This window comes from Martes martes (genome assembly GCF_963455335.1).
Source record: "Martes martes genome assembly, chromosome: 7".
Lineage (NCBI taxonomy): Eukaryota > Metazoa > Chordata > Mammalia > Carnivora > Mustelidae > Martes > Martes martes.
Window position 1 is genome coordinate 68,319,130 of NC_137894.1, and position 27,465 is coordinate 68,346,594.

General features: G+C 36.4%; 1 protein-coding gene across 4 annotated transcripts in view; it reads right to left on the reverse strand.

Annotated features, from left to right (window-relative positions):
- Positions 1–27,465, reverse strand: part of GABPB1 (GA binding protein transcription factor subunit beta 1) — a 65,256-nt gene that overhangs the window by 11,814 nt on the left and 25,977 nt on the right. For 2 of the 4 annotated variants that reach the window (XM_080808794.1, XM_080808796.1), the window contains exons 2-6: positions 16,160–16,267; positions 10,878–11,045; positions 9,359–9,553; positions 7,986–8,097; positions 7,490–7,603 (exon numbers count right to left, since the gene is read on the reverse strand). In XM_080808794.1, the coding sequence (XP_080664920.1) occupies positions 7,490–7,603; positions 7,986–8,097; positions 9,359–9,553; positions 10,878–11,045; positions 16,160–16,267 (697 nt within the window). Of the gene's footprint in view, positions 1–7,489; positions 7,604–7,949; positions 8,098–9,358; positions 9,554–10,877; positions 11,046–16,159; positions 16,268–27,465 lie in introns of all 4 variants that reach the window. The other 2 variants (XM_080808793.1, XM_080808795.1) reach the window with 1 other exon arrangement.

Consider the following 27,465-nt stretch of genomic DNA (forward strand, 5'->3'; position numbering starts at 1 on the left):
AATTCACTCTGCAGTGGTGCTGTACATATCTATGTAAACCATCACCTACAAGTCCCACAATTTACAATTAAGTGAGTTCTGGCTGTGCATGTGTATATTTAAAAAACAGTATCTCTTCATTTAGTTATACGAGGTACAGAAATTATAAAACCTCCCAAGGTCACAGATACAAGAGTTACATCTGCTTAAGAAAATTCTGTAATCCAAAAAGAGAATTTTATATGTGGTTATACTCCATTTATATTTACATGAGTAGATACACATTTCCATACCTGATGAAACAAGAAAATCTGTATTTTTCAAGTAAGCAGAATAAACAGTTTTCCCTTTTTGGAGTTGCCTTGACGGTAAGTGGCACACAGATTGAGTACTCTGTGATAGTGAGTAATATATTAACATTTATTTAAATAAAATCTCAAACTATGTTCTTAATATTTTGTGAGAGGCTCAGAGAGAATTCTGGCAGCTGAAAACAGCACCCATGCCTTTGCAAGGGTAAAGAAATCACAGTTTAATGCTGCCAAAATCCTTTCCCACAGGCAATCCTAGGCCCAACTACTGCTCCCGAAAGACACATGTACAGCAACATTCATAGCAGCTTTACTCATGATAGTAAAAGACTTGAAACCAACCAGATATCCATCAAAAGGAGGATGGATAAACAGACTATGGTAGATTAATACCATGGAATACAACACAGCAATTAAAACTAAATATAAAACATGGATAAATCTGACAAAAACCATGCTCAGTGATATAAGTCAGATACAAAATATATACTCTACTCTTCCCACTTATGAACTAAGCAGTGATTATACAGGAGTAGTCACACTGACATAATTCATTATACTCTAAACTCATTAGCTGTGCATTTTTCTGTATGCATATTACACTTCAACAAAGAAAATGGATTCCAAAGGAATAACAATGGATATTAAAGAGGGCACGTGATGTGATGAGCACTGGGTGTTATACACACCTAATGAATCACTGAATGCTATATCGAAAACTAATGATCTACTGTATGTTGGCTAACTGAACTTAATTTTAAAAAAAAAAGGAAAAAAACAGAATGATAATAATGGATTATAGCACAATGAATCTTTAAAAATCCATTTGCCCATAATAATACTTCAAGAAAAAGGACAGAAAGGGGGAAAGAGGAAAGATCTTGATAGAAGAATGACATCTAATTAACAAAACAAGAAAAATTATCATTATAAACCCTAATGTAATAATCAATTCAAACAAGGGTCACCAATAGGTGTTAAAACCACTGAAATATTTCAAGAAACAAGATATTCATATATTCTCAAAGTATCACGCCAATGATTAGTAGGGGAAAGGTACCTGTAAGGACCTGGCAGTGACCACTCTCACCAACCAGTCACGATCAGGATGGCCTGACAAGTGCCTCCTGATGTGATGCAACGGGACATTACAAAACATCACTTGTATTCTTCCTGAAAAATGTTTGGCCTGCATCTAATTATTACTAAACAAATGGATCCAGAATGAAATGTCTGTGCACACAATGGGCACAGAGTCTACAAAGATTTCAATGTCAAAAAGAACAACGGAAGTGGTAGGGGCTGCCCTAGGCTGGAGGAGACCAAAGAGACACAACCAAATACAATGCGTGAACTTTGGATCCTGGGTGAAAAACAAACATTTTCTAAAGGATATTTGGGGGCTAAGTGGGGAAACTTGAATGTGGACCACATGTCAGATACTGTTACTAAATTAATGTTGATGTTTTTAGGAAATACAGTGAGTCATGAATATGTAACAGGCTGTCCTTGTTCCTGGGAGATATATGCTGAAGTATTTAAGGGTGAGATGTCATGATATCTGCCCACCTGCAGATAACTGGGGATAATAAAAGTGCACCCATGTGTGTACATGCAAGTGTGGCAAGTTTTAACAGGTGGTGAGGACGGGTGAAAGGTATAAATAAAGTTCATCCTCCAATTTTTCTATGGGCTTGAAAACTGTCAATCTAAAAAAAAGTCTTAATATAACATTTAATACATATAATTCTGAAAAATAATTATAAATAATTGTACAAAATAAAGAACAATTCAATATAATTCTGAAAAAAGAAATCACATAAAAACTGTTTCTAAATAATATGGGTTTTTTTAATGGATTATTTGAGGGAACACTTTACAAAAAGCTTAATTAAATAAAACCATTCTCTCCTGAGCCCTGTTACCTACCATTCAGACGTACGGGTGCTCTGAAACATGCTAAATGGCTACCAACTGCCAGCAGAACATCATAGGTATTAGTGAGCTCCTTTTTAAAAAAAGACAAGTATGGGTACCCTAGTTTTCAAAGATGTACTCCCGGTATAGCCACAGACCTGGCTGCAACCCTGTGATTCTGGAATTTGTGATAACTAAGGGTCACAGTACAAACTGCAGAACAGAATACTGAAAATACAAAACACCTTTATGTTTCGAGTTCTCTCATTTTTGCTTCTCTTAAACTATAATTAGGCTTTATCACCAAGCACTTAAGAAAATTTCAGGAAGATAATTATAAAATGAAATGTAGGACATAAAACAGTAATATATTCAAAAGAACTACTGCTAAGGTTTTCAAACACATTAGTTATTGCTTTGATTTTTTATTAAAAATATCCATATGAAAAAGAAATGTTCAGTCTGATTGAATGCTAAACTACAAGTAGTAAATACTTTAAAACATAATCATACAAAAGAGATTTCTGAGATCACACACAATCAAGGCACAACTCAAGAACTTTCATCTTTGCGCTATTCTCGATGACTATCATTAAAATAATAGAGTTCCTCCCTTTCATCTGAAAAGTTTTCTTTTTAAGTTGTGCTATAGTAAGGAATTTGAGAAAAAATTATAGGGAAACCAATTATGTAGGAAGACAAAGTGTCCCTCAGAAATCCTAAGAACAACCCAACAGTGAAATGTTAAAACATGTAAGAACAAAAGAGAAAAAATAAAAACTTTAGGGATGCCTGGGTGGCTCAGTAGGTTAAGCCTCTGCCTTCGGCTCAGGTCATGATCTCAGGGTCCTGGGATCGAGCCCCACATCGCTCTCTGCTCAGCAGGGAGCCTGCTTCCCCTCTCTCTCTCTGCCTGCCTCTCTATCTACTTGTGATCTCTGTCAAATCAATAAATAAAATCTTAAAAAAAAAAAACCTTTAAAAAAGACTTATTTAAGACACACACACACACACACACACACGCCCCTCCTCCCCCTGGATAAAAAAAATAAATAAATAAGTGTAATACTCATTGATCTAAATCAAAAGTTAGATTGTAATATATAAAGAAAGCCTAGATAGCCTACATCATCACTGAAAATATCGGAGATCTCTTGTTGAACAAGACTTAAATATAAAGCCACAGAATTCAAATAACACAGAAAAAAACCTGTCTTTAAGATGATCTGAGGACTGAAAATTCTACATATAAATGTTTCAATGTGAGAAACTGTTCACTGAAAACATTTCAAAGGTATTGGTCCTACAACTGAACATGAAATTAAAAACAAAAAAGCAAAACCAACACAACCTTATCAAGTCCAGGCACTTATCCCTTAAAGACAATTCACTTTTACTGTTCTATTTTAGGAACAGCAGAAAAACAATGTGCAGAGGGGACCTGATTCAAATTTCACTCTTAGGAGAAAGGAGGGAAACAGCTACCAGATGCATTACTCCTCTGGAAAAACACCATATGAACAATTAACAGAAGTTGTTCTAAAGATAAAAAGGAAGGATGGTCACAGATGTCTATTTAATCAAGAGATTATATAGCTGGGCCACAAAAAAGAATAAGGCTAAGCAAAACAAAATCAATATAGGACTTCAGGCTAGAGCCATAAAATAGCATTTTATGAAAGAATTTACTTTAAAAGGACCAGACAAACTACATTGCGGATGTAAGGCCTACATCTAATCAATTACAACTTCCAATTCTATAAAAACAAGTCTCAAATCTTGTCACTTCTTGTCTCTTTGCCAAATCCTAATCCATGCCACCACTATCTCTTCCCAGTTGATTGCATTAAGAGTCCTAACTGAATGCCCTTTCAGAGCCTGCCTACATAATCATTTTCAAAGTCCTTCATACCTTACCTTCAACCACCATGAGTTACTCTCCCACTCACTAGGCTTAGCCACACGGGCCTCTGAAGTGCCCTGAAAGGGACAAGCTCCTCCTGACCTCAAAAGCTTTACAAGTGTCCCTCTTTCTCAAATGTTCTTCCTCCAGTGTTTGCTCTACTAATTTCTACTTCATCTTTATTTTAAAATATCTCTTCCTCTAGGAATTTTCTCTGAGCCACCAGACTAGGTGAAAATCCTGCCTTCTTTACAGGTAGCACTGATCACAGTTATTTACCTGGGTAACTGCTGGACATCCTGTTCTACCCAAAGACCACATGTTTAACAAGGGCTGGGACTGAATCTGATTGTCCACTATTTTCTCTCTGGCACCAAGCAGAGTAACCAGGTCATGAGAGACACTCAACAAAAATCTGTTCAGTGCATGAATAAATAATTTTTCTCAATATAAATGAATAGCTGTTTACAAATGTGTAAGTGGAAATTTTAGCACAAGAACAGCTTTGAGTTATTTCTTTAACCCAAAACATGATCTATCCTTCCAAGAACTCTTGTTTGCACATTTTTGTTTTGTTTTAAAGCAAAAAGAAAGGGAGTAAGAGTGTGAGTTTCCTGGAGTTTTGATTTTTCAAAGAGAGAATACCTGTAACAGAGGGGGCTATAACCTTTGGTAGAAAGAGGTAACGTAACCGCCTCTGTTCATTAATAAAGAGTATACACTATATGGCTGTGATTTTCCTCATGAAGAAAAAAAGCAGCTGCAATCTCCCAAATAATTTTTTTTTTTACTTTTTTTTTTATCTTCATTTTGGAGTAACTTCCAAAATGGAATCAACTGGAATGAGTTCTCATCCACCTAAATCCCTACATCCCACCCATTAAAGAAGGACAAGGGAACAAAACATTTATTTCAGCAGACTGCTTCAACAGGCACACCTCAGGAGGAAAGGCAAGAATAGTGATGCTTTTGTTTGGTAGAAGACAAAATGATAATCACATAAACAGTTACTCCTATCACAAACCAAATTATAAACATTGTAGAAGAGACCAGTCCACTGATCACCAAGGAACTGCAATATATTAATAGTGGTCACAGTCACACAACTTGGGAATCAATCAGACCTTGAGCACAAAATTCTGTTCACCATTTAATGGTTATGCTACTTTGGGAAAAATTATTTAAACTCATACATCTCAGCTCTTCATCACATATAAAATGAGAGTACTACTAAGGGCGCCTGGGTGACTCAGTGGGTTAAAGCCTCTGGCTTCGGCTCAGGTCATGATCCCAGGGTCCTAGGATCGAGCCCCAGGTCAGGCTCTCTGCTCAGTGGGGAGCCTGTTTCCCCCTTCCTCTCTCTCTGCCTGCCTCTCTGCCTACTTGTGATCTCTGTCAAATAAATAAATAAAATCTTAAAAAAAAAAAATGAGAGTACTACTTTACTTCCCAGATCCTAACTAGGATGTCCTTGAAAAAATATATGTAAATATTTTATAAAATTAGGATGAGCCTGACAAGTGATGTTAAGAGAAACTGAAGAGCCATGAAGCAGAGAAATAATTAGTGTGAGCATGTGGAAATTGAGCTGTGAGAAGATATTTCCTTGTCTGATTACACACCTCAGCTGACTTATTTACACTGGTGGCAATGTACTCACCTGAACTTTAACTTAATTCAAGCTCTTAAAATATCTTCAAAAAGATTCCACTATGACGTAGCAGTGAAATGAAAAATTACTGCACTCACAAAAGATTGTAAATCACATGCGATAAAAGTCAACTGAAATTCTTAATCTCTCAGACTAAACCGTATATAACATTTTCAAAAGTAGAAGTCAGAGAAGTTGGTATGGCTAATTCATGGAGCCAAACATCTAAATGTCAAAATTTCAGGTGACCTTCAAGAAAAGTTGCTTAATTTTCAGAGATACACCCTTTAATTAAAGACAAAAAATTAGAAAGTTTACCAAAATAGAAACCACCAATAAAATTAATTTTCTTTGCTATGCTTATGCAGTGACAAAGATGCTAAATTGATCCAGGCGCAGGTTATAAGAGCAGCAAATCCAACATGATGCTGCACATAACTGCTAACAGCCAAAAGTGATTCTGAAAAATCTGACAACTCCCAAATACAAGGGCTTAGATTCCAAAATTGATTGTGATGCTAAAGAAGCTGGAGAATAGATAAAATGTTTATTATCACTAGTTAGTAAAGAAAGGAGTGAGAGAGAGAAAGAGAAAGAAGAGAAAAATAGGTACATTTTTCTCTCGGAAAAAAAAGTCAAATCCAGTAATACAGATCTTCAAGCTTCTTGGTGAGGAGTCAGTGAGACTGTAAGTAAAACATTTACTACAGGGCACAGCACACAAGTAAGCACTCAATGATCTGTTGTCGTTACTTTATTATTGGGCACAATTTGAAAAAAAAACACAAATTTAAATAATGAGTGACAATAAATTATTCTTTTATAAGCACTTTTAAAAGCCAAACATAATGGCCTAAACTATGGTAAGAATAATAATTTTATGAAGTTTTTTAAATTCCCTAATTAAAAAGACATTTACTGGGGTGCCTTGGTGGCTCAGTGGGTTAAGCCTCTGCCTTCGGCTCAGGTCATGATCCCAGCGTCCTGGGATGGAGCCCCGCATCGGGCTCTCTGCTCAGCGGGGAGCCTACTTCCTCCTCTCTCTCTGCCTGCCTCTCTGCCTACTTGTAATCTCTATCAAATAAATAAATAAAATCTTAAAAAAATAAAATAAAAATGAAAAGACATTTACTTACATAATAATTACAGCAGGAACTATTTTGCTTACTAGTTTGCTTTACTAGTGTCAAAGTAAAACCTGGTCTAAACCAGCTATTGATACTGTTTTCATCGTTCACCATCAGGTCATCCTTTAATGGTGATGCGGGCATGCTACCTCCTAGTTCTGTCTGTCCGTAAGATTCTATATCATTCTAATAGAACTGACAAAAATTAAAAGTTATGAAAAAGCAAGTTCGTATATGTATTTACTTTATATAAAAAGTCACAGACTAGTGAAAACAAAGGCCATTGGGTATAGAGACATGCTTTTCTGTGAACCACACGTTTGTTTTTAATCTTAATCAGATTTTAATTAATTGACAAGTTTTAACATTCTTTTAAAAATCCAGATTTTCAGCTTTCCACGAAAGACGGAATCTGGCAACACCGCACATAGGACCATAATCAGCTAGAGCTAAATAGCAGATGCCCCCCTGCCCTGGGCTCCCATCTTCAGAAGGCCGTCATCGGAAATCTGCTCACATTAGCCTTTAATATTACCTTCCTAGCCTTTGCAAATATTTGAGTCTCCAACTTTTAACATGCACATTGCCTTGTTTCTCTAACCTGGTGTTTCCGCAGAGTTAGACAGCGGAGCAGACGCTTCAGCTAGGGCAGCTAACGTAGCTAATACTGACGTAGATGAGTTTCCAAACTGAACTGCAGATACACCGGTTTCATCTGTGACAAAAGAGAAGACAGATTTATCTTTTAAAGGAGCTTAAGCTAATGCACTTTTCTGATGCTCTGTTTTACTTTATTCAACTCTTAAATGAAGCTTGGATCATTGTTTTGTGAAAAACAGGCTTGGATAGCATTACTTTTTGGAAGATAATATTGCAGTAAATTGTGCAATATCACCTTTCTTCAAATTCTTGTGTCTCCTAAAAACTGGTTTTTGCCGATACCAAAGAAAACCAAGGTGATGGATATACTCTTACCCTCATTCTCCAACACTTCTTTCTTACAAGGAGGATACCTACTAAAGCATAAAGTCCCAAGAGCTATCCTATATGCATCTCAATACCTGTTGCCTTGGATGAATTTTCTGAAGATACCAGACCTGTTAGGTTCACCACCCCTCCAGGTCCGATGATAAACTGTGGTGTGGCGGCGTGTATCGTCACGGTGTCCGGACTCTCTGGGTTTGTGTTGATTTGGTTCTGCATAGCAATCTAGGGCACAAATCAACATGGCGTTTTCAGAATTACAACTGGAACATATAGCAATGTAGTGCAATCATAAACATACAGGAAATTCTAAAACTTAAGAAGAATCATATAAAACAAATGGAAATCTTTGTATACGGTCTACTAAGAGTGCAGGGGTAAATCACAGACAGGAATTTACATCTTAATTCTCCTGTTAGGTAAAAAGCAGCAAAATCCCATGAGAAGAGAAAGGGATATCTGGAAGGCTTTTTATAGAGCACAGTTGAAAGATTTTGCTGCCCTGTAGCTACAGAAATCAAATTACTCAAATATTTCCTCTACTATATTCAGCAATATATATATATATCACTATACATAAAATCCATGTCCTTCCTAATTAACTGTTTTCAATCTTCAACCCTAGCCCCCTAAGAATGAAAGAACTACAAGAGGCATCACAATAATCATTTTCCTGGACATATAAAATATTTTAAGTAACTAGCTGAAATTCAATAGAGTCAGATGGTCTTAACTAAGGGTTCTACTGGGATGGAGAACAAGAAGATAGGCAAGAGGCAGTGAGTAGAGATAATTTATATCAAAGTTGTACAGCCGAAGTATTGGCTATTAGAAAAACTTGCTCCGGGGGGTCCGGGTGGTGCAGTCAATTAAGCATCTGATTCTTGATTTCGACTCAGGTCAGGATCTCAGGGTTGTGAGACTGAGCCCTGTGTGGGGCTCCATACTAAGCGCAGAGTCTACTTAAGACTCTCTCCCTTTCCAACTGCCCCTCCCTTCAATAATTAAATAAACTAAAAAAAAAAAGAAAAGAAAAGAAACATGCCCAAAAGCCATAAACAACTACGCTTCCAGATTTTTTTTGAGGATGATTAAAAATAAAAGAAATCAATCAAAGTGATAGAGACTATGTCACTCAGGGGACAGTATTATAGCTACTAAAGGCAAATTTTAGTGGAAGTCTTAACAGACTTTGAAAAACCATACTATATCCAAATATGCAACAAAAATAATAGAATAAAATGTCCAGAAGGCGAATTTAGGAACTTAAAAACACAAAGTAATCACCTTATCTAATCTTCTAATGTTACATATAAAGACTATGGTCTTACAATCAGAAAAATGAATAGTAAATGAACAAAGAGGAAATAAAAGAGGAAAAATAACTGTTCAAAATAACCAAGTCCAAAATGAAAAGCCAAAAGTTAAACAGCTCAAATCATTCACAAGACAGAGATCCTTTTATTTTCTCAAATTAAAATGTTACCTGCAATATCTCTGCCAAATCTTCATTCCCATTATCTATTGAAATATCAAATGCAGTTTTACAAAATTTACTTTGCGTGTGTACATCAGCACCATATTTGATTAAAAGTTCCACCACTTCTTGATGATTGTGTTCTGTGGCCCAATGTAGAGCTGTCATCTTCAACATGTCCTTTGCATTAACATCAGCACCATGCTATAAAAATATTGAAAAATAAGAGATTTCTAAAATATAAAATACAACGAATTTCTAATACAAAAATACCAGCCATTATGCTTTAAAGCAGTAATCTGCTATCAACATGATCAGCTCTCTATTTTTTGTGTTGAATAATCTGTATGAATCTCCACACATGTCACTTAATCAGCTTTCTATCATGTTAACTTTCCTAATTGTTTTCTTTCTAATTTCTTAGGAGTGTAGCAAAGATTTTTTCAGTCACCAAGCTGTAAGCACCAGGGGATAGAATGGCATAAGAAGTGAAGAAAAGTTGAAGTGCCTGGGTGGCTCGGTCAGTTAAGCATCGGACTCTTGATCTTGGCTCAGGGCATGATCTCAGGGTCCTGATTTCAAGCCTTGCATCAGGCTCTGTGCAGAGTGTGGAGCCTGCGTGAAATTCTCTCTCTCTCTCTCTCCCTCTCCCTCTACTCCCCATTTGTTCATGCGCACGCTCTCTCTCTCTCAAGAAAAAAAAAAAAAAGTGAAGGAAAACGATGAGCATTCTTCCAGAACGCTTTAATTCTAGTTCCTTATTTATATAAAAATATCCTTTGCTTTCAAAACCAGTACAATATAAATAATCAAAAGGGAGCTATCAGGGATGCACTGTCTAATATGGCAGCCACTGGACACGTGGTTATTAAGCACTTGAAATACGGCTAGTCCCAACAGAGATGTACTATATATTTAAACATATACTGAAATTCAAAGGCTTAACACCAAAAAAAGGATGTAACATAGCTCATTAATAATTTTCATATTGATTTCATGTTGAAATGATAATATTTTGTACATATGAGGTTAAATAAAATATACCAAAATTAGTTTTTACTTTTTTTAATGTAGCTAACAGAAAATCTAAATCACATGTGATTCACATTTGTGGCTGACATTGTATGTCTTTTGGATAGGCTGATCTTAAGGCCAGAATAAAAATCCTTATTTGTATTACTGTCTGTTAATCATCCAAGCCTTATGTTTCCTTCCATAAGCATTTTAACTGTGTCCAGTAAGACAAAGCTGTAGACCCTCATATAATGGAAACCAAAGTCTAAGAAATCAGCTCTCTGTCTGAATTAACTAAGAACACACCTAGAAGAAGTTCTTTTTCCCCCACAAAGGAAAACTTGAAGATAATTTTCATTTGATGGGCTTACACACAGACAAATGAGCTAACACAGGGAAAAACCTAGGAAAACCCTAGACAGTCAATAAAAGTAGTTCCCTTCTCCCTCTTATGAAACCATAAATCCTTTGTGGGCTTACTTTCAAAAACTGAATGCAAAAAGAGAACACATACCTTAAGCAAAACCTCTACTATGCTGGCATGGCCCTCAGAAGCTGCCATATGTAATGGCGTTCGGTCCACTTTGGTTCTTGCATCCCTACTTACACCAGCTCGGAGTAGTACTTCTGTGGTGGAATAATGCCCATACTGTGCTGCCAGATGAAGTGGAGAGGTTCCCAGCTACCCCACAAGAAAAAATAAATCCACATTTATAATCATTTCTAACACACTCCCATTACTACCCTCTATATTTTCTTTTTACATAGCAAAGATTATCTGCTTACATAGTAACTCAAAACTCAAGAAAATAATAACATATGCTTATCATATTCTCTCCATAGAAGCTTTCAAGAATCCTCATACACTTCTCAATGAGAAAGCAAAGTCAGTATTTCATTTAATTCAATCTTGCTTTCTTATTTTTTAACAGATAAATAGCCTGAATAAAATTAATTTAGTCAGGAATTAGAGATAATCAAGGTTTGAGAAATCTGAGCACTGCATGTTTTCCTCATATCAATCACACAAAACTTCTTTTCATCTATGAAATTCGTATCAAATAAATGTAATAGTGTAGATTTTTACATTAAACTGTTTTGTAGGAATTAATTAAAGCAATTTAATGATCTTTTAAAATAGTTTATATAGTCATTTTTCAAGGGAAAAATGGGATCTGAGGTACACCTGCCCAAGTGAGTCAGGAGAGAACCAAAACAGAACCCAGTTTTTTCCCTGAAACTGCTTTCATGTGGTATCGTCATTACATTAACACTACATTCACAATATGGAAGGAAAGTTGTAAAATATAAGTGAAGAACCTTATCAGAGGCATAACAGGTAGAAATTAGATTTAAGTTACATGCATTTAGAGGCATAAAAAGTCCCTATAACTCTGATTATCAAGGCACTGATGTTCCAAAGATAGTTCACTAGATGGGGAGTCTGGGTGGCACAGTTGGTTAAGTGGTTGAGCATCCAACTCTTGGTTTTGGCTCAGGTCATGACCTTGGGGTTGTGAGCCCTGTATCAGGCTCCATGCTCAGCACAGAATCTGCTTAAAATTCTTCCCCCTTGGCTCTCCCTCCTGCTCTGCTCCTCCCCATGTTCACGCAGCCATCTCTCTCTCTCTCTAAAATAAATAAACAGAATCTTAAAAAAAAAAAAAAATTGTTCACTAGAACATGAAATTTGCTAAGACCACTACTTTAATAATAACAACTAAGGTTTTTGTTAAAGCACTTTCCATGGTAAGCACTATTCTAAGACCTTTAAACATACGATATCTCATTTACTCTCCTCTTAGAGTACTATTACAGGGGCGCCTGGGTGGCTCAGTGGGTTAAAGCCTCTGCCTTCGGCTCAGGTCATGGTCCCGGAATCCTGGGATCGGGCCCCACATCGGGCTCTCTGCTCGGCAGGGAGCCTGCTTCCTCCTCTCTCTCTGCCTGCCTCTCTGCCTACTTGTGATCTCTGTCAAATAAATAAAATCTTAAAAAAAAAAAAAAGTACTATTACTATCCTCATTTGATAGTAAAGAATGTAAGGCACTAAAAGGTTACTATTTTGCCTGAAGCCACATATCAAATAAGTCTTAATACAAAGCCAGGCATATGCTTTCAATACATGGTAAAAATGAAAATCACTTACCCTGGAAATAACTATTTTATTACTATTAAAAACCTTGTATTTTTAAAAATTATTTTTATTAACATATAATGTATTATTTGCCCCAGGGGTACAGGTCTGTGAATCGCCAGGTTTACACATTTCACAGCACTCACCATAGCACATACCCTCCCCAATGTCCATAACCCAACCACCCTATCTCTACCTCCCCACCCCCTAGCAACCCTCAGTTTATTTTGTGAGATTAAGAGTCTGTTATGGTTTGTCACTCTCAAAAACCTTGTATTTTTAATGGAAGGTCATTCTAGCAGATAAAAGATTCCTGACAATCATTTCTCCATGCCTTATCAGATTTTCCTATAAAAGACCTCTCTATACTCTTAAATTCTAATATTTAATGAAGTCTCTCAACAGCCCATTGGGCAATCATGAGTTTTGCTCAGTGAAATATTAGGGTTTACTTGTGTTTTTTTCTTCTTGAGAACTAACCATTTTGGTTGATGATACAAAACACACACATACACATAATTTAAAGAAAAAAAGGGGCAAACACTCATGAAAACACAATCACAGTCTAAAAATAAAACACTGCCAGCAATTTAAAATTTTCCCACATGCCACTCCCTAATCACAAACCCCTCTCTCAGCACCTGAGGTAATTACTATTCTGAATTTTGTAGTAAAAGTTGTTTTACTTTGCTTTGGTTTTGTTTTTTACCACTTATATATCCCTAAATAATATACTTTGGTTTTACTTGCTTTCAACTTTATTTAAATAATCATATTGCATGTATTTCTCTGTGACTTGCCTTCTTTTAACATTATACTAGTAAGATTCATATCATGTTGGTGAATATAAGTATAGTTCATCAATTTTCTCTGTTCTATAAAATTCTATTGAATAAATAAATCACAATTAATTTAACCAATCTGATGAACATTTGGGTAGTTTCCAGTTTTTTTTATTATTACAAATAATGCTAACACTAAATACAGTTTTGTATACATCTCAAGTACATGAGCCAAGAGTTTCTTTGGAGAATATTCTTTTAAGTTCAATGGCTACATCACAAGTCATGTATGTGCATGTTTAAATTTACTAGGTACTGCCAAAGTGTACTCCAAAATGTTTACACCAATTTACAACCATCCTCACCAATGTTTGATACTGCTAGAATTTGTTTGGTTAATCTCGTAGATAAGCAATAGTATTTCATGATTTCACTTTGTATTTGTCCAACTACTAATGTAGTTGAGCATCTTTTCACATTTACTGGTCATTTGAACTTTCTCTTTGGTAAGTAAAGTTGATAAAGTCATTTGCCCAGTCTTCTTTGACTTTTTATTGCTGTGATGGCAATTTCTTATGTATTACAGATACTAATCCTTCTAACAGATACTAATCCTCTACTATGGAGATCTTTTTGTCTTGATATACTACAGTATCACTATGATGTGTCTAGATATGGACTTCTTTAATTGAGATTAGTTTGGGCTACCTGATTCTGAGCTGCAATCTTTTATCAGTTCTGGAAAAACATCTTTTATGTCTTAAAATTATTTCCCTATTCTCACTCTCCTTATTAGATATGTTACATTTTCTCACACTAGCCTTCATGACTCCTGAGATCTTAAATTTCCTACCCATTTTTCTCTATAATGCTTTCTGGATTTTTTTCCCATATCTTTCAGTTCACTAATTTTCTCTTTAGCTATTCCTAATCTGCTTAAAACTTTATCTAAAATCCTTGTCAGTCTGCTTCTGTTGTTAGTTGTTTCAGTGGGTTATTGTCCAAGTTGTCTTGTGTCCTTGTGCATTTAGTTGCTTCTGACTGTTTATTTTCCTTGGACTTTCATTTGTGGATATTGGGATGAATGTAGTTTCCCCCAGAAAGAATATTAATTTGATTCTGCCAGGACCCTGGGGTAACCCTAAGTCCAAAGATCCCCTGAAATTCAATTATGCACAAGTATTTATGAGTTTAGGTCACAAATGCGTGCAAGGGATAGCTGTGACTCCAAATCCATATCAATAATTTTTTTTTTTTCTCCACTTGTTGACTTGTTTCCAGGCAGTTCATTTTCCTTAGAGTACCCTAGCAACAAGGGCAGGGGCAGGAGCAGGTAAGACAAGGGAGGGGGTATTTCTGGTTTACCTTATACAGAAGGTATATCTCTTTAGGATTACTGAATTAAGAGGAGAGGATCTCCTAGGAGACTTCTAGGAGCAGTCTCAGGTCTCCGTCTTTAGCAACTCATGCCAGTGAGGTGGGAAAACCAACAGGCAAATTCACTGAGTTCAACAAATATTCTTAGAGTGAAATTTCCTTAGGTTCTAGTGTTCACTTAGTTTTTCATGTTAAAGTCCTTTATTTTCTTTCTAATTTATCAATGCACGAAAGATTTTTTTTTTCTAATAGTTAATCAAAAAGCCCTTATCTTTTGGGGCGCCTGGATGGCTCAGTGGGTTAAAGCCTCTGCCTTTGGCTCAGGTCATGATCCCAGGGTCCTGGGATCAAGACCCACATCAGGCTCTCTGCTCTGCAGGGAGCCTTCTCCCCACCCCCCGCTACTCCTCTCTGCCTGCCTCTCTGCCTACTTGTGATCTCTGTCAAATAAATAAATAAAATCTTTAAAAAATAATAATAATAATAAAGGGGTATCTGGGCGGCTCAGTCGGTTAAGAGTCTGCCTTTGGGTCAGGTCATGATCCCAGGGTACTGGGATCAAGCCCTGCATTGGGCTCCCTGCTCAGCAAAGAGCCTGCTTCTCCCTCTCCCTCTGCTACCCCCTCACTCAACTTGTGTTCCTTCTCTGCCAAATAAATAAAAAAAATCTTAAAAAAAAAAAAAAAGAATTTGCTTTAAAATAATACAGAACAAAGAAAGTGGATGAGGTTACAGAGCAAACAGACTCACCATGATCTGATCATTTTTGAAGTTGGCTGAAGGATATTTGAAATTCCCATAATAAAAAATTTTATATTGTTTTAATGAAAAATAAAGAAGAACATAGAAAAAATATGCCAAAGACAACAAAAGCTAAAATCTGAAATTTTTAGTTGTTACCAGTAGGTAGGTTAGTCCAGATTCCTAACCCTCTATGCTGCCAAGACCATCTCTTTTGACTCACCCTGGGAACTAAGTACAGTTATGGTTTTTGCTGTCCTCACAATTGCCTTCTATAGTTACTAAGAACATGTTCCCATTCCTTTCTTCCTCTCTGGTCACGTTTGCAATAGTATTGTAAGTATCAATGGAAATGGAAACATTTTTCCTTTTTAGAAGCAATTACAACATTAATCAGGATCTTTAGTTGTTATTTTCTGAATTATAAATTCCACCTGTGCTATTCATGACCTTTAAATTAAATTCTAAGCAGCTACATTTTATATTCATCCTACAATATTGAACTCCATAATTTAAAAGAAAAACCTTTTTGTGGACAGAAGACCTGAATAAGGTTATCATATATATAATATGACATACATAAAGATACAAAACATTCTCTTTAAATGATGGCTATAATTCTAAAACTACAAACAATTTGCAAAAAAAGTCAATTTTTTGCCACATATAAACACAATACTGACTGAATTTTTATCTGGAAAAACTAATAAATGAGAAGAATTAAAAAAAAAATAGCACAACATTAAAATCATTCTTTACCCAGTCTGTAGTAAAAGGAGCTCCATTTGCCATCAAAATACGAACTTCATCATCTTGACCTGCACGTGCTGCTTCTAAAAGCTTCTTTCCCAAATCTACCAGGGACATCTAAACAAAACAAAGATGAATTTAACATCTCTATTAATATAGTATTACATGACTTTTCCCCCATGTATCTTTATTAATACCAATTCTCAATTATCCCTCTAAAAGTCTGTGATACGGTTAATTTCAAACTACAGATCATGCAAAAGCAATTTGTATTTGAATCTGGGGAACAGATTTTCCTTTCTCATTAAGTTTTTAGCTAGGATAATAAAATTAGTTTGAATTCTCCAAACATAGCTGGTAAAGATAATGAGGTAAGTAGCAGAGAAGGCTTGTCTAATACTTAAAACTGGCAAGAAACTGTCTTCACTGGAGGAGCGCAGCAATAAAGTTTTTCATAAAAGTAAACATAAAAAAGGTACGAGATACTATCCTCTGTAACTGGTGCAAATTACAATAAATATATTGTAACTGTTTTTTGCAACAGTAAATCAGAAAATGTGTTCAGAATTTACAAACAAATATTTTCAATTATTGCACAGTCAATATACATTCAGGTTCTTCCAGAAAAGGACAAAATTCACACTCAATGAAATACTGGAAAGAAAGTCTTACAGTATTATCAATAGGCTATGTGTTTCACTGAGAAGCTAGAAAGTAAGTGCAACATTGTATCTTTTATTCAAGATACCTGAAAAGACTAATGTCACAAGTCAGAGTATGTGTGAGTGTGTGTTCAGCAGTCTGGGGTGTGTGGGGGCGGGGGAGTGTCTTCTTGAATCAGAAATACTGAAATACATGTTCAGGAAAGATCATGACAAGAGTACATAGATGAAAAGAGATCTGAATGTATTAGAGATGCTCAAATTCAAGGCATGATGGTTCTAAGAAGAAAGGTCCCAAATTCAGGAGGACTATTCAGCTGGAAGACTATTCATTAATGTTATATAGTATCCTCAGCGAAGGCAAAGGTAGAAGTTGAGGCCTGTGAGGAAGGGAAGATACTGAACCCCTAGATTTATACAAGAAAAAAATGTGCCTGAGGTATGAATTTGCCTCAAAAAGGGAATACCCTTTGAAAGTTGGATAAGTAGTCAAGGGGAAAGAAATTTTACGCCAGGTTGATTAGTGTATTCAAATCTTATATGAACAGCTATTATTCAAGAAGGAGGGGAAGGGAGTATGTATGTATGCATGTATGTAAGAAGGGAGCTAGAGATTAGAGAAGTTATTGATTCCAGGAAGGATAGACTACATTGTATAATTAGAAAAAATGTTAGGGAATGTAAAAGGGCTGACCAAAATATATGTATCTATATACCTAGATATATCCCTTGAAAGAACAGATTTATGTTTGCATTACTATATCTGTTAGTAGATTCTAGAACATGGGAACAACCAAACATAGAGTAACCAGTAACAGATGACAATGGTGGGAGACCTGCACAAGATTAAGTGAGATGAATATGTCCAAAACAGGCATTTGTTACAAGCAGGAAAGAATTTCTTGTAATTATTCCATTTATAAGGATAAAAAGAATTCATAATATATCCCATGGTGAAGAAGAAAAACAACCACATGAATTTATGTGTTTTTATGTAGGGGTTTTACATGTATTTTTTTCTTGTGACACAACACTTTCACCCTTTCTGTTTTCCTCCCATTCTCTCTCATATCTTGACTGAGTCACTGGAACCCAGGATACTCCTTAATCATATGCTAAAGACATTAAGATCTAAAGAGATTACTGATCTCTAATGAAGGATTTTTCCTAGGAAATATGCCAGCTGGATAGTAAAAATTTACATCATAGTCAAAAGGCAAAGAACCTGGAATCATTTCCTCTGAAAAACAGGATAAAGCAAAAAGAAACTGACCTATCTTTCACAAAAGTACAGTAAAATCTAAACCGGCCACACTAGCAAACACACTGACAACACTTGGATGACCAAAATTTAATATAAATGTGGCTTTACAATAAAATAATTCTTCACCCAAAATATACGCTTTTATGTCTTACACAGGTAATACAAAATCAGTTTGCATTCATTCAGCATACATACTGCCAGATGGTTTAGACATCTGGGTATCTTTGTGGTAGTGGTTTAGGATTTTTCCTCATTTTTAGAAACTGAGTTGTCTGCCTTTTTCTTAATGATTTGCTAGCATTCGTAACATACATTCTGCATAGGAGTGCTTTGTCAGATATAATATGTATTCTAAGTATCTCCTTCCAGAATCCTGATTTTTTGACTCTCTACCACTTCCTTGATATCACATACTATCATCTATGGGTGGATAATGAAACTTTAATGTATTAAAAAACAAAAATAAAATCAAAGACAGCAAAGGAATGTCTGCCACAAAAATGAATGTAAGAAACATTAATAATTTTTATTATGTAGAAGGTCTGACTCAAAATGAGAAGGGAAAACAAACACCATGAACCCAACAGAGCAACAGTAAAAGGACAAAGCAAGAAATAATAATGAGGACTCTAGGATCATCTGGGTCCAAATTTGCATGTCTCTGAAACATAATGGGAGAGGGCCTCAGGAAGGCCTCTGGAATTGCACACTACCTTCTGCTTCTAGAATGAAATCTAAACTTAAAATTTGAGAGTAGGGTGACTGATTGGGTCTATGCGGGCTAGTGACACCTCCCTCCACAGCCCAGTGGGTGTATTTACCCTGTTAAATCAGATTTACTCCCATGACAAATATGCAACCTGATGTTTAAAAAAACAAAACAAAACAAAATGAAAGAACCAAGCCCAGGGGAGCCTGGCTCAATCAGTCTGAGGAGGAGCATGTGACACTGGAGCTTGAGCTCAGAGGCCTGTGGCTCAAGTTAAGGGTACAGATTATTTAAACAAATAAACTTTAAAAAATAAGAAAAAAGGAAAAAAACCAAGCCCACATTGGAGTCATTTGCTCCCCACAACAGCAAACCAAGAGTTCATTACAGTTTCAACCTGTCCCAGGAAGGTAACCTTTTTAGAAGCCAACCTGAAATTTTCTGATCAGCACTAGTGAGGTGCTGTTCCCTCCCTGCCTAAAAAAAAGGTGTCTTGGCCAGGAACAATCTTTTCTTTTGCTAATAACTTCCTTGCCCACCCTCCTTCCTATAAAGACCTTCCATTCTGTACACCTCCTCAGAGCTCCTTTCTACTAGTCCAGTTCATGAATTACTTAAAAATCCAATTCAATCTTCAAGAAAAAAGTCAAAGGACATGATCATATATTTTCCAAAAGAGAAAACAATTCACAAACATAAAAAATGTTCAGTATCACTAAGAGTCAAATAAATGTAAATAATTTAAAAGTTAAATATAAAAAAAGGATGAGGTGAGACTAATACTTTTACATACTGACGTCTTATATATATTGATAGCAATATATATGGATCAGCTGGGGTTTTTTGGATCAGCATTTTTTAAATGTCAATTGGGCAATACATAAAAGTTACCAAAATAGGGGGTATAGCTCAGGGGTAGAGCATTTGACTGCATAAAAGTTACCAAAATGTTCAAGCCTAATGACCAATAAATGATCCCACTTCTGAGATGCATCCTAAAGAAAAAATAAAAACATATTGAAACAGATTTATCAATACATGTATACATGTATATACACATAAATCTACATATATTATACACAATCATTTGTATCATGTAAACAACCTAGAGGAAGGAAATGTGGAATCTAACTGAACAAAACACAGTAATTTAAAATAATAGTTGAAAGTTACATAACATTAAAAAGTTATGCCACATTAAATAAAGAGATACAAAACTAATTTCTGAACGTCAAAAATACACAGAGAACAAAACACCAAAAAATACCAACTGTTAGAGTAACAAGATTATAGGAAATTTTTCCTCCATTTTACAAAGTTTCTATAATGTTACTAAATTATCTTCCTAATTCAAAAACTAGTTTTTTAAGCGGACAAATTACATTGTATGATTATCAACTAACTAAATGCTGACATTAAAGAAAGTTATATACTGACTTACTAAATAGGAAAAGTAGAAAAAATAAAGAAAATGCATGATATTGGGTACTTTAAAACAGCATTACTGATCTGATTACAAGAATGGCAAGAAAACTATGAGGCACTTAACTTTTATTACGATTCTGTAACTTCTTAATTATTCAAAACACATCAAGGACTCAGGATACTTAAATTATTGTGGTTTTAAAGTTCCATAAGCAACACAACTATGTAGTAAAAAAAAAAAAAAAAAAAAAGCTGATGGGGCACTTGGGTGGCTCAGTGGATTAAGCGTCTGCCTTCACCCCAGGTCATGATCTCGGGGTCCTGGAATTGAGCCCCACATTGAGCTCTCTGCTCGGCGGGGAGCCTGCTTCCCCTCCTCTCTCTGCCTGCTGCTCTGCTTACTTGTGATCTCTCTCCCTCTGTCAAATAAATAAATAAAATCTTTTTTTTTTTTTTTTTTTAAGATTTATTTGACAGAGATCACAAGTAGGCAGAAGCAGGCAGAGAGAGAGGAAGGGAAGCAGTCTCCCCGCCGAGCAGAGAACCCGATGCAGGTATCAATCCCAGGACCCTGGGATCATGACCTGAGCCGAAGGCAGAGGCTTTAACCCACTGAGCCATCCAGGCGCCCCAATAAATAAAATCTTAAAAAAAAAAAAAAATAGTTGAATACTTTTAAATCAGCAGATCCCAAAATGGTAGCAGTACTGCCCCCTAGAGAGCCCTCTGGATATATACAGAGGCATTTTTGGAGTCTGATGCGGGGAGGAGTGGGGTGAAGGCTCTACTAGCATTAAAAGGGCATGTGTCTGGGATACTAGAGGTCCAGCAATGCAGGGAACAATCCAGTATGGCAAAGAATTGTCACATGTTCTGGGTGACTTTCAAACGGTCCACTGAATATATCTAAGGCTAGAACTTAACTGATAGGTAAACAAATGTATTTTTTCATAGTTATTAATGTATCCAAAATTTTCCAGAATGCAACTCTACTATAAATCTATTTGTTTTGGTCAAAACTTTACTAAGAGTTGTTCATCATTTTCAAAAATCATGTCACCAATGTTGATGCCACTTGGTTATCTGAATTACCAATATAAAACACTGTATCAATCAGCTCTCACAGCTTATCACTTTCCACAGTGATTCTATGTATAGTATAGGTGCAAGCATTTGACAATCTCCTGTGTCATCCAGGGTGGTCTGCTCGAGGATTTACATACTGAAATATACAATTTATTATAAAGTGCTTTCCTTCCAGGATGGCTGAGTGGCTCCATCAGTTAGCTGTCTGCCTTCCACTCAGGTCATAATCCTAGAGTCCTGGGATGGAGCCCTGTGGCGCTGCTCAGTGGGGAGTCTGCTTCTCCCTCTCCCTCTGTCCTCCTCTTGTGTGCATGTTCGTGCTCTCTCTCTCTCTCAAATAAAATATTTTTTTAAAAAGTGCTTTCCTTCCATTTCTCCTTTATAATTAAATATTTTAAGGATTTTTTTGAAATTATGCAGATAGGTAATAATAACCATAGTTTTCATTTCAAGTTACTAAAAGGGGCAATACAAACATTTTTTATAGGAAGCCAGTACTGGATTTAATAAGACTGAAAAATCAATGGAAGAAAATACAAATGAGATCAAATAAGACAGAAATCAAAGGCACTCTTACTGTTTTTGTCAAAATAATTAGTAATTTGTAAAACAACGAAAATACCAGAATGTAGCAATTTCAACTTCTGATTCTCACTTAAGGGGAACAACACACACTCAGCATAATTCTAATCCTCAGAGGAACTCAACTGCATTAAGACAACAAATTGACTGAGGGGACCACAGCTCCAGATAGAGCCGCCTCAATCAACTTTGCTCATTAACTCTTTAAAGAGTTAGATTTACATAAAACCATTTAAGGGCCTAGCAATAAATGTTGCTTTTTTAGTATGGTAAAAAAACTTTTGCCCAAGAAAATAAAGAGGCATAATTCAATTCAATAAATTTTAATGAATGTTAAATATACTTACTGAAAAAACACTGTATGGATGGCACTGAATGCCATCCCATTTAATACCCCTTTCCTTTTAAGAAAAGTAATCTAAAAACTCACTGTAATAAATTCCATCCTGAATTTTTTTTTACTACTTCCAAAAATTTTATCACAATCTGATACAGACCATTATTTTTTTAACTTCCATAATAGGAATTTGAGATCTACAGGGGAATTTCAAAACATCCACAAACTAGCTCCTTTTCCTTAAAAGTACATGCTGAGAGAGCCATCTAGTGGTAACAGGAATTACTAACTATAATTACATTTTTATTTATTTATTTTTTAAGATTTTATTTATTTATTGACAGAAAAAGAACACAAGTAGGCAGACCAGCAGGCAGAGGGAGTGGGAGAAGCAGGCTCTCCGCTGGGCAGGGAGCCTGATGCAGTGCTTGATCCCATCATGATCTGAGCTAAAGGCAGCTGCTTAACCAACTGAGCCACCCAGGTGCCCTATAATTATATTTTTAAAGCTTACAGTCTATTTTGTTTTGAATTTCTGTAATTAATAGCTCATAGAGCTGTTTTGAGGATTATAATATCTACTGGAAATGAAAACTCTCTATAAAACTGTAAAGTACTAATTCTATATGAATTGTTACTAGCACTCCTAAGAAAGAATATGAAAAAAAAGTTAGAAAATATAATCCTATTACAATACACTTAATAATAAACCTTGATTGCCTCATTAAAAACTTCAGCATAGGGGCACCTGGGTGGCTCAGTGGGTTAAAGCCTCTGCCTTCGGCTCAGGTCATGAGCCCAGAGTCCTGGGATCGAGCCCTGCATCAGGCTCTCTGCCTGGTGGGGAGCCTGCCCCCCCCCCCACCACCACGGCCTGCCTCTCTGCCTGCTTGTGATCTCAGTCAGATAAATGAATAAAATCTTAAAAAAAAAAGAAAAGAAAAGAAAAGAAATTAAGATAGATCATAATGGATACTGCAAGTTTTTATTTTTTTTATTATGGAAAATTTTGAGCAAATACAAGAACAGGCACAACAGTATAATGAGCTTCCACACAGCCACCAACTGGCTTCAATATTACCAATTTACTGACAGCCCATTTCCCACCCACACACATTTTGAAGCAAATATCAGACATTATTTTATCTGTAAATATTCCAGTATGTATGTCTAAAAGATAACCAGTACTACAGTCATTTAAGATTATTTATAAATAATATGCAGCAGTATTAGAATCAAAGCCTCTAAAATGAATACACGCCATATTCCTAACTATGTAAAAAGTGCATAGAAAAGCACCCAGAAGCAATATACAATATACCATGATAATGAAAATGAGAAATTTTTCCCTTTTTCCCATTTATTCTCTATTTCATAAGTGATCTATAATGAGCACATATTACTCCTGTAATTAAAAATAAACTTTTATTAGTTGTTTCTAATAGTAATAGAAATTTGTTGTATCTAGTAATGTCATTTCAGTGAAAAAATGAATGGAAAAAAATGAGTATCTCATATCCTGCATTTAATAGATCTATAAATCAGACAAGTAAAATGTTGTAAAGAATCCTAGTTAAAAATACATGAATAAGCACAGAAACCTTTTATTAAAAAGCTTTTCACCAAAATGAGATTACAGATAAAAAAACATTTTTAATGTAAGAAATTAGATGTTGAAAGTTATTTTTTAATAGTAAAAGCGTAAAAGATGACTCTAAAATTAAGCATATTATAACCATGTGTTTAACTGTACATACAAAAATATTCTTGGGCATGAGAATTTAGTTGCCTACATTCTCGTAAGGAAATAGGGGTGCCTGGGTGGCTCAGTCTGTTTAGCCTCTGCCTTTGGCTCAGGTCATGATCCCGGGGTCCTGGGATCAAGCCCCATGTCGTGAGGCTCCCTACTCAGCAGGGAATCTATTTCTCTTTCTGGCCCCCCGCTCTTGCCCTCTCTCTCTCTAAAATAAATAAATAAAATCTTATTTTAAGAGAAGGGAGAAAAAAGACAGTAACTTGGATAATAAAACTAGTACCTGGCATCTTGCTAAATAATTACCTAGTCTCATATAATCTAAACAGACTTACCCCAACAGTTATGGTCTCCACTTTGCAAAGGAGACAAAGAATAAAAGGACTTACCAAAGAGCACTAGTTTTAGTCTAAAGATAAGACCCATATTCTTAACTCTTGTGTTCTAAATTAGAGAACATTGGGAATCTGCAGGGATATAAAAGAACATGCCCTTCAAGTCCCTCTCTCTGCAACTCCTTTGAAGAAAAAATAATCATATGAACTCTGGTATATTTGGAATTTTCTCCCATTTCCATTTTGTCCAGTGGGCTTTTATTTTTTTTTTTTTACCTTTTTTTTAACTTAAAAATGACAACTTTCAAACAAAGTCTCTAAAGAAAAATCATCTCCCATAGACCCTTGTTTCAGAAAACCACCAGAAGATGTACTCCTCCAAGACCAGGAATAAACAAAAACTAGAATCAAGGGCTTCAGGAAATAAGGGATCCAATGTAACTAGAGTGGAAGAGGATCCCCAAGATGACGATAAAGGAGACCCCAAGAGGTGCTGTACCAGAAACCTGGAAAGCAAATCCAGATTGGAACCAGAGGACAGAGGTTCCAAAAGGAGGTCTCCAAGGAAAATATAGGCTGATAAGACTCCCAGGAAAAGAATGGGATCTCCAGTGGGGAATCTGACATGGGTTAATGATGGATACAAGAACAGTAAGCAAAAGAAAAAAGTACATAATTTAGTTTTCAGAGGGAAGGGGAAAAAAAAAAACCTACACAAAAAAGAAAATGTAATCCCAGTATACACACATGGCACGGGTTAGTGAAGAAGAGTAGTTCCAGGACTGCAATAACCCCCGAATAATAATCCAAGCAAAATTTTTGGTGTACTTCTATTAAGAAGATGAAGAGTGAGGGGCACCTGGATGGCTCAGTAGGGGGTGTCCAACTCGTGGTTTTAGTTCAGGTTGTGATCTCATGGGTGGTGGAATCAGGGCCCCTGCACTGGGCTCCCCACTCTGTGGGAAGTCTGCTTGGGGATTCTCTCCCTCTGCTCCTACTCCCCACTTCCAAGCCTGGCTAATGCGTGTACACACACACACACTCTCTCTCTCTCTCTCTCTTTAAAATGGATAAATAAATCTTTTAAAAAAGATGAAGAATAAGGAAAAATATGCTTAGAGGTGGTTTGGTTTAAGATAGCCAAAGCTTCATCTTCATAACTAGGAAGTCAAAGATATATATATATAGAAAAATCAATAAAAAGCATAAGCAGGTTATTTAGAAATATGGAGGGAAGTACTGGGGGAAAAAACAGCAAAGAGAGAATGGATGCCTTGGAAAGAAAGTTCTGGGGTGGGAAGGAATAACACAAGGGACTCAGGGTTGTTGTTTTTGACCATAAACCTTGTATTTTTTTACTTTTCAACTTCATACATGTATACTTTAATAAAAATAAAAGTACAATAAACAAATGTATGTTCACTTTATATAAAAAAATGTATCATTCAAATTCAAAGTCATACCCGCACTTCCTGTTGGTCTTACTCCCCAGAAATAACCACTATTTAAATGTTTAGTGTGTAGCCTTCTAAATCTTTTCTATGCCTATAAAAACACACACAGGCACAATGCTTCTTTTCAAACAAATAAAAAACAAAAGAAGGGATCATATCATAGTGGTTTTGCAACTCGCTTCTTTGCGCTCAACAGGGATCCCCTTGTTTTATCAGTGACATCTTTCTAAAGGCACACAGATAAAAACATATTTTTTACTAGCTACACAGAGGTATGGTAGGCTGAATAATGGCCCCCCCAAAGATGTCTAGATCTTAATTCCCAGAATCTGTGAATGTTAGCTTATGTGGCAAAAAGGACTTTCCAGGTGTGATTAAATGAAGGATCTTGAGATAGGAAGATCCTGGATAATCTAGATGGGCAAAAGTAATCACAAGGGTCCTTGTAAGTAGGATGGAAGAGGGTCAGGATCAGAGAGAAGGAAGCAGAGATCAGAGGAGAGAGAGAGAGAGAGAGATCTGAAGTTGCTATAGATGCTTGCCTTGAAGATGGCGGGGTGGGGGAATACTGCACCAGCCAAAAATGCAGGCACCTTGAAAAAACTAGAAAAGGAAAGAAAACAGATTCTCCCTTGGAACCTCCAGAAGGAACACAACCGTTCTATCTTCTAGCAAGTTTATCTTTCTTAGCCATGATTACCTGATGACTTCCAAATCTATCTTCAGTCCAGGCCTCAATCCAAGCTAGATAGACCCTAATATTCAACTGGATAGATACCTCCACCAGTAGATGCCAAGCAATTCAAAAGTCAAACTAAGTAGTGGCTTGTTCCCTAGTTCAGAAACTTTGGAATCCTTCTGGACCCCTTCTTCCACCCACCTCAATTCCAATCAGTCATTACTTGTCACTTTTACCTCCCAAATGTCTCTTAAATCCTTCTACGTCTTTCCAATGATAGAGAGTAGGTCTTCAGTAAATATATGTTGGGGGCACCTGGGTGGCTCCCTCAGTTAAGCGTCTGCCTTCAGCTCAGGTCATGATCCCAGGGTACTGAGATCAAGCCCCACATCGAGCCCTGAATCAAGCTCCCCGCTCAACAGGGAGTGTGCTTCTCTCTCCCCATTTGCCCCTCCCCTGCTGCTTGTGCCTGCTCAAGCTCACTTACTCTCTCTCTCTCTCTCTCTCTCTCAAAGATAAATAAATACGGGCACCTGGGTGGCTCTGTGGGTTAAAGCCTCTGCCTTAGGCTCAGGTCATGATCCCAGAGTCCTGGGATCGAGCCCCACACATCGGGCTCTCTTCTCAGCATGGAGCCTGCTTCCTCCTCTCTCTCTGCCTGCTTCTCTGCCTACTTGTGATTTCCGTCTGTCAAATAAACAAAATCTTTTTTTTTAATAGTTTTTTTTTAAATCTATTTCACAGAGGGAGAGAGAGATCACAAGTAGGCAGAGGTAGACAGAGAGAGGGGGGGAGCAGGCTCCCCGCCAAGCAGAGAGCTCGATGTGGGGCTCGATCCCAGAACCCTGGGATCATGACCTGGGCTGAAGGCAGAGGCTTTAACCCACTGAGCCACCCAGGTGCCCCAACAAAATCTTTTTAAAAATAAGTAAATAAATAAAGGCACCTGGGTGGCTCAATCAGTTAAGCATCTGCCTATCTGCCTTTAGCTCAGGTCGTGATCCTGGAGATCTCAGATCAAGCCCTGTG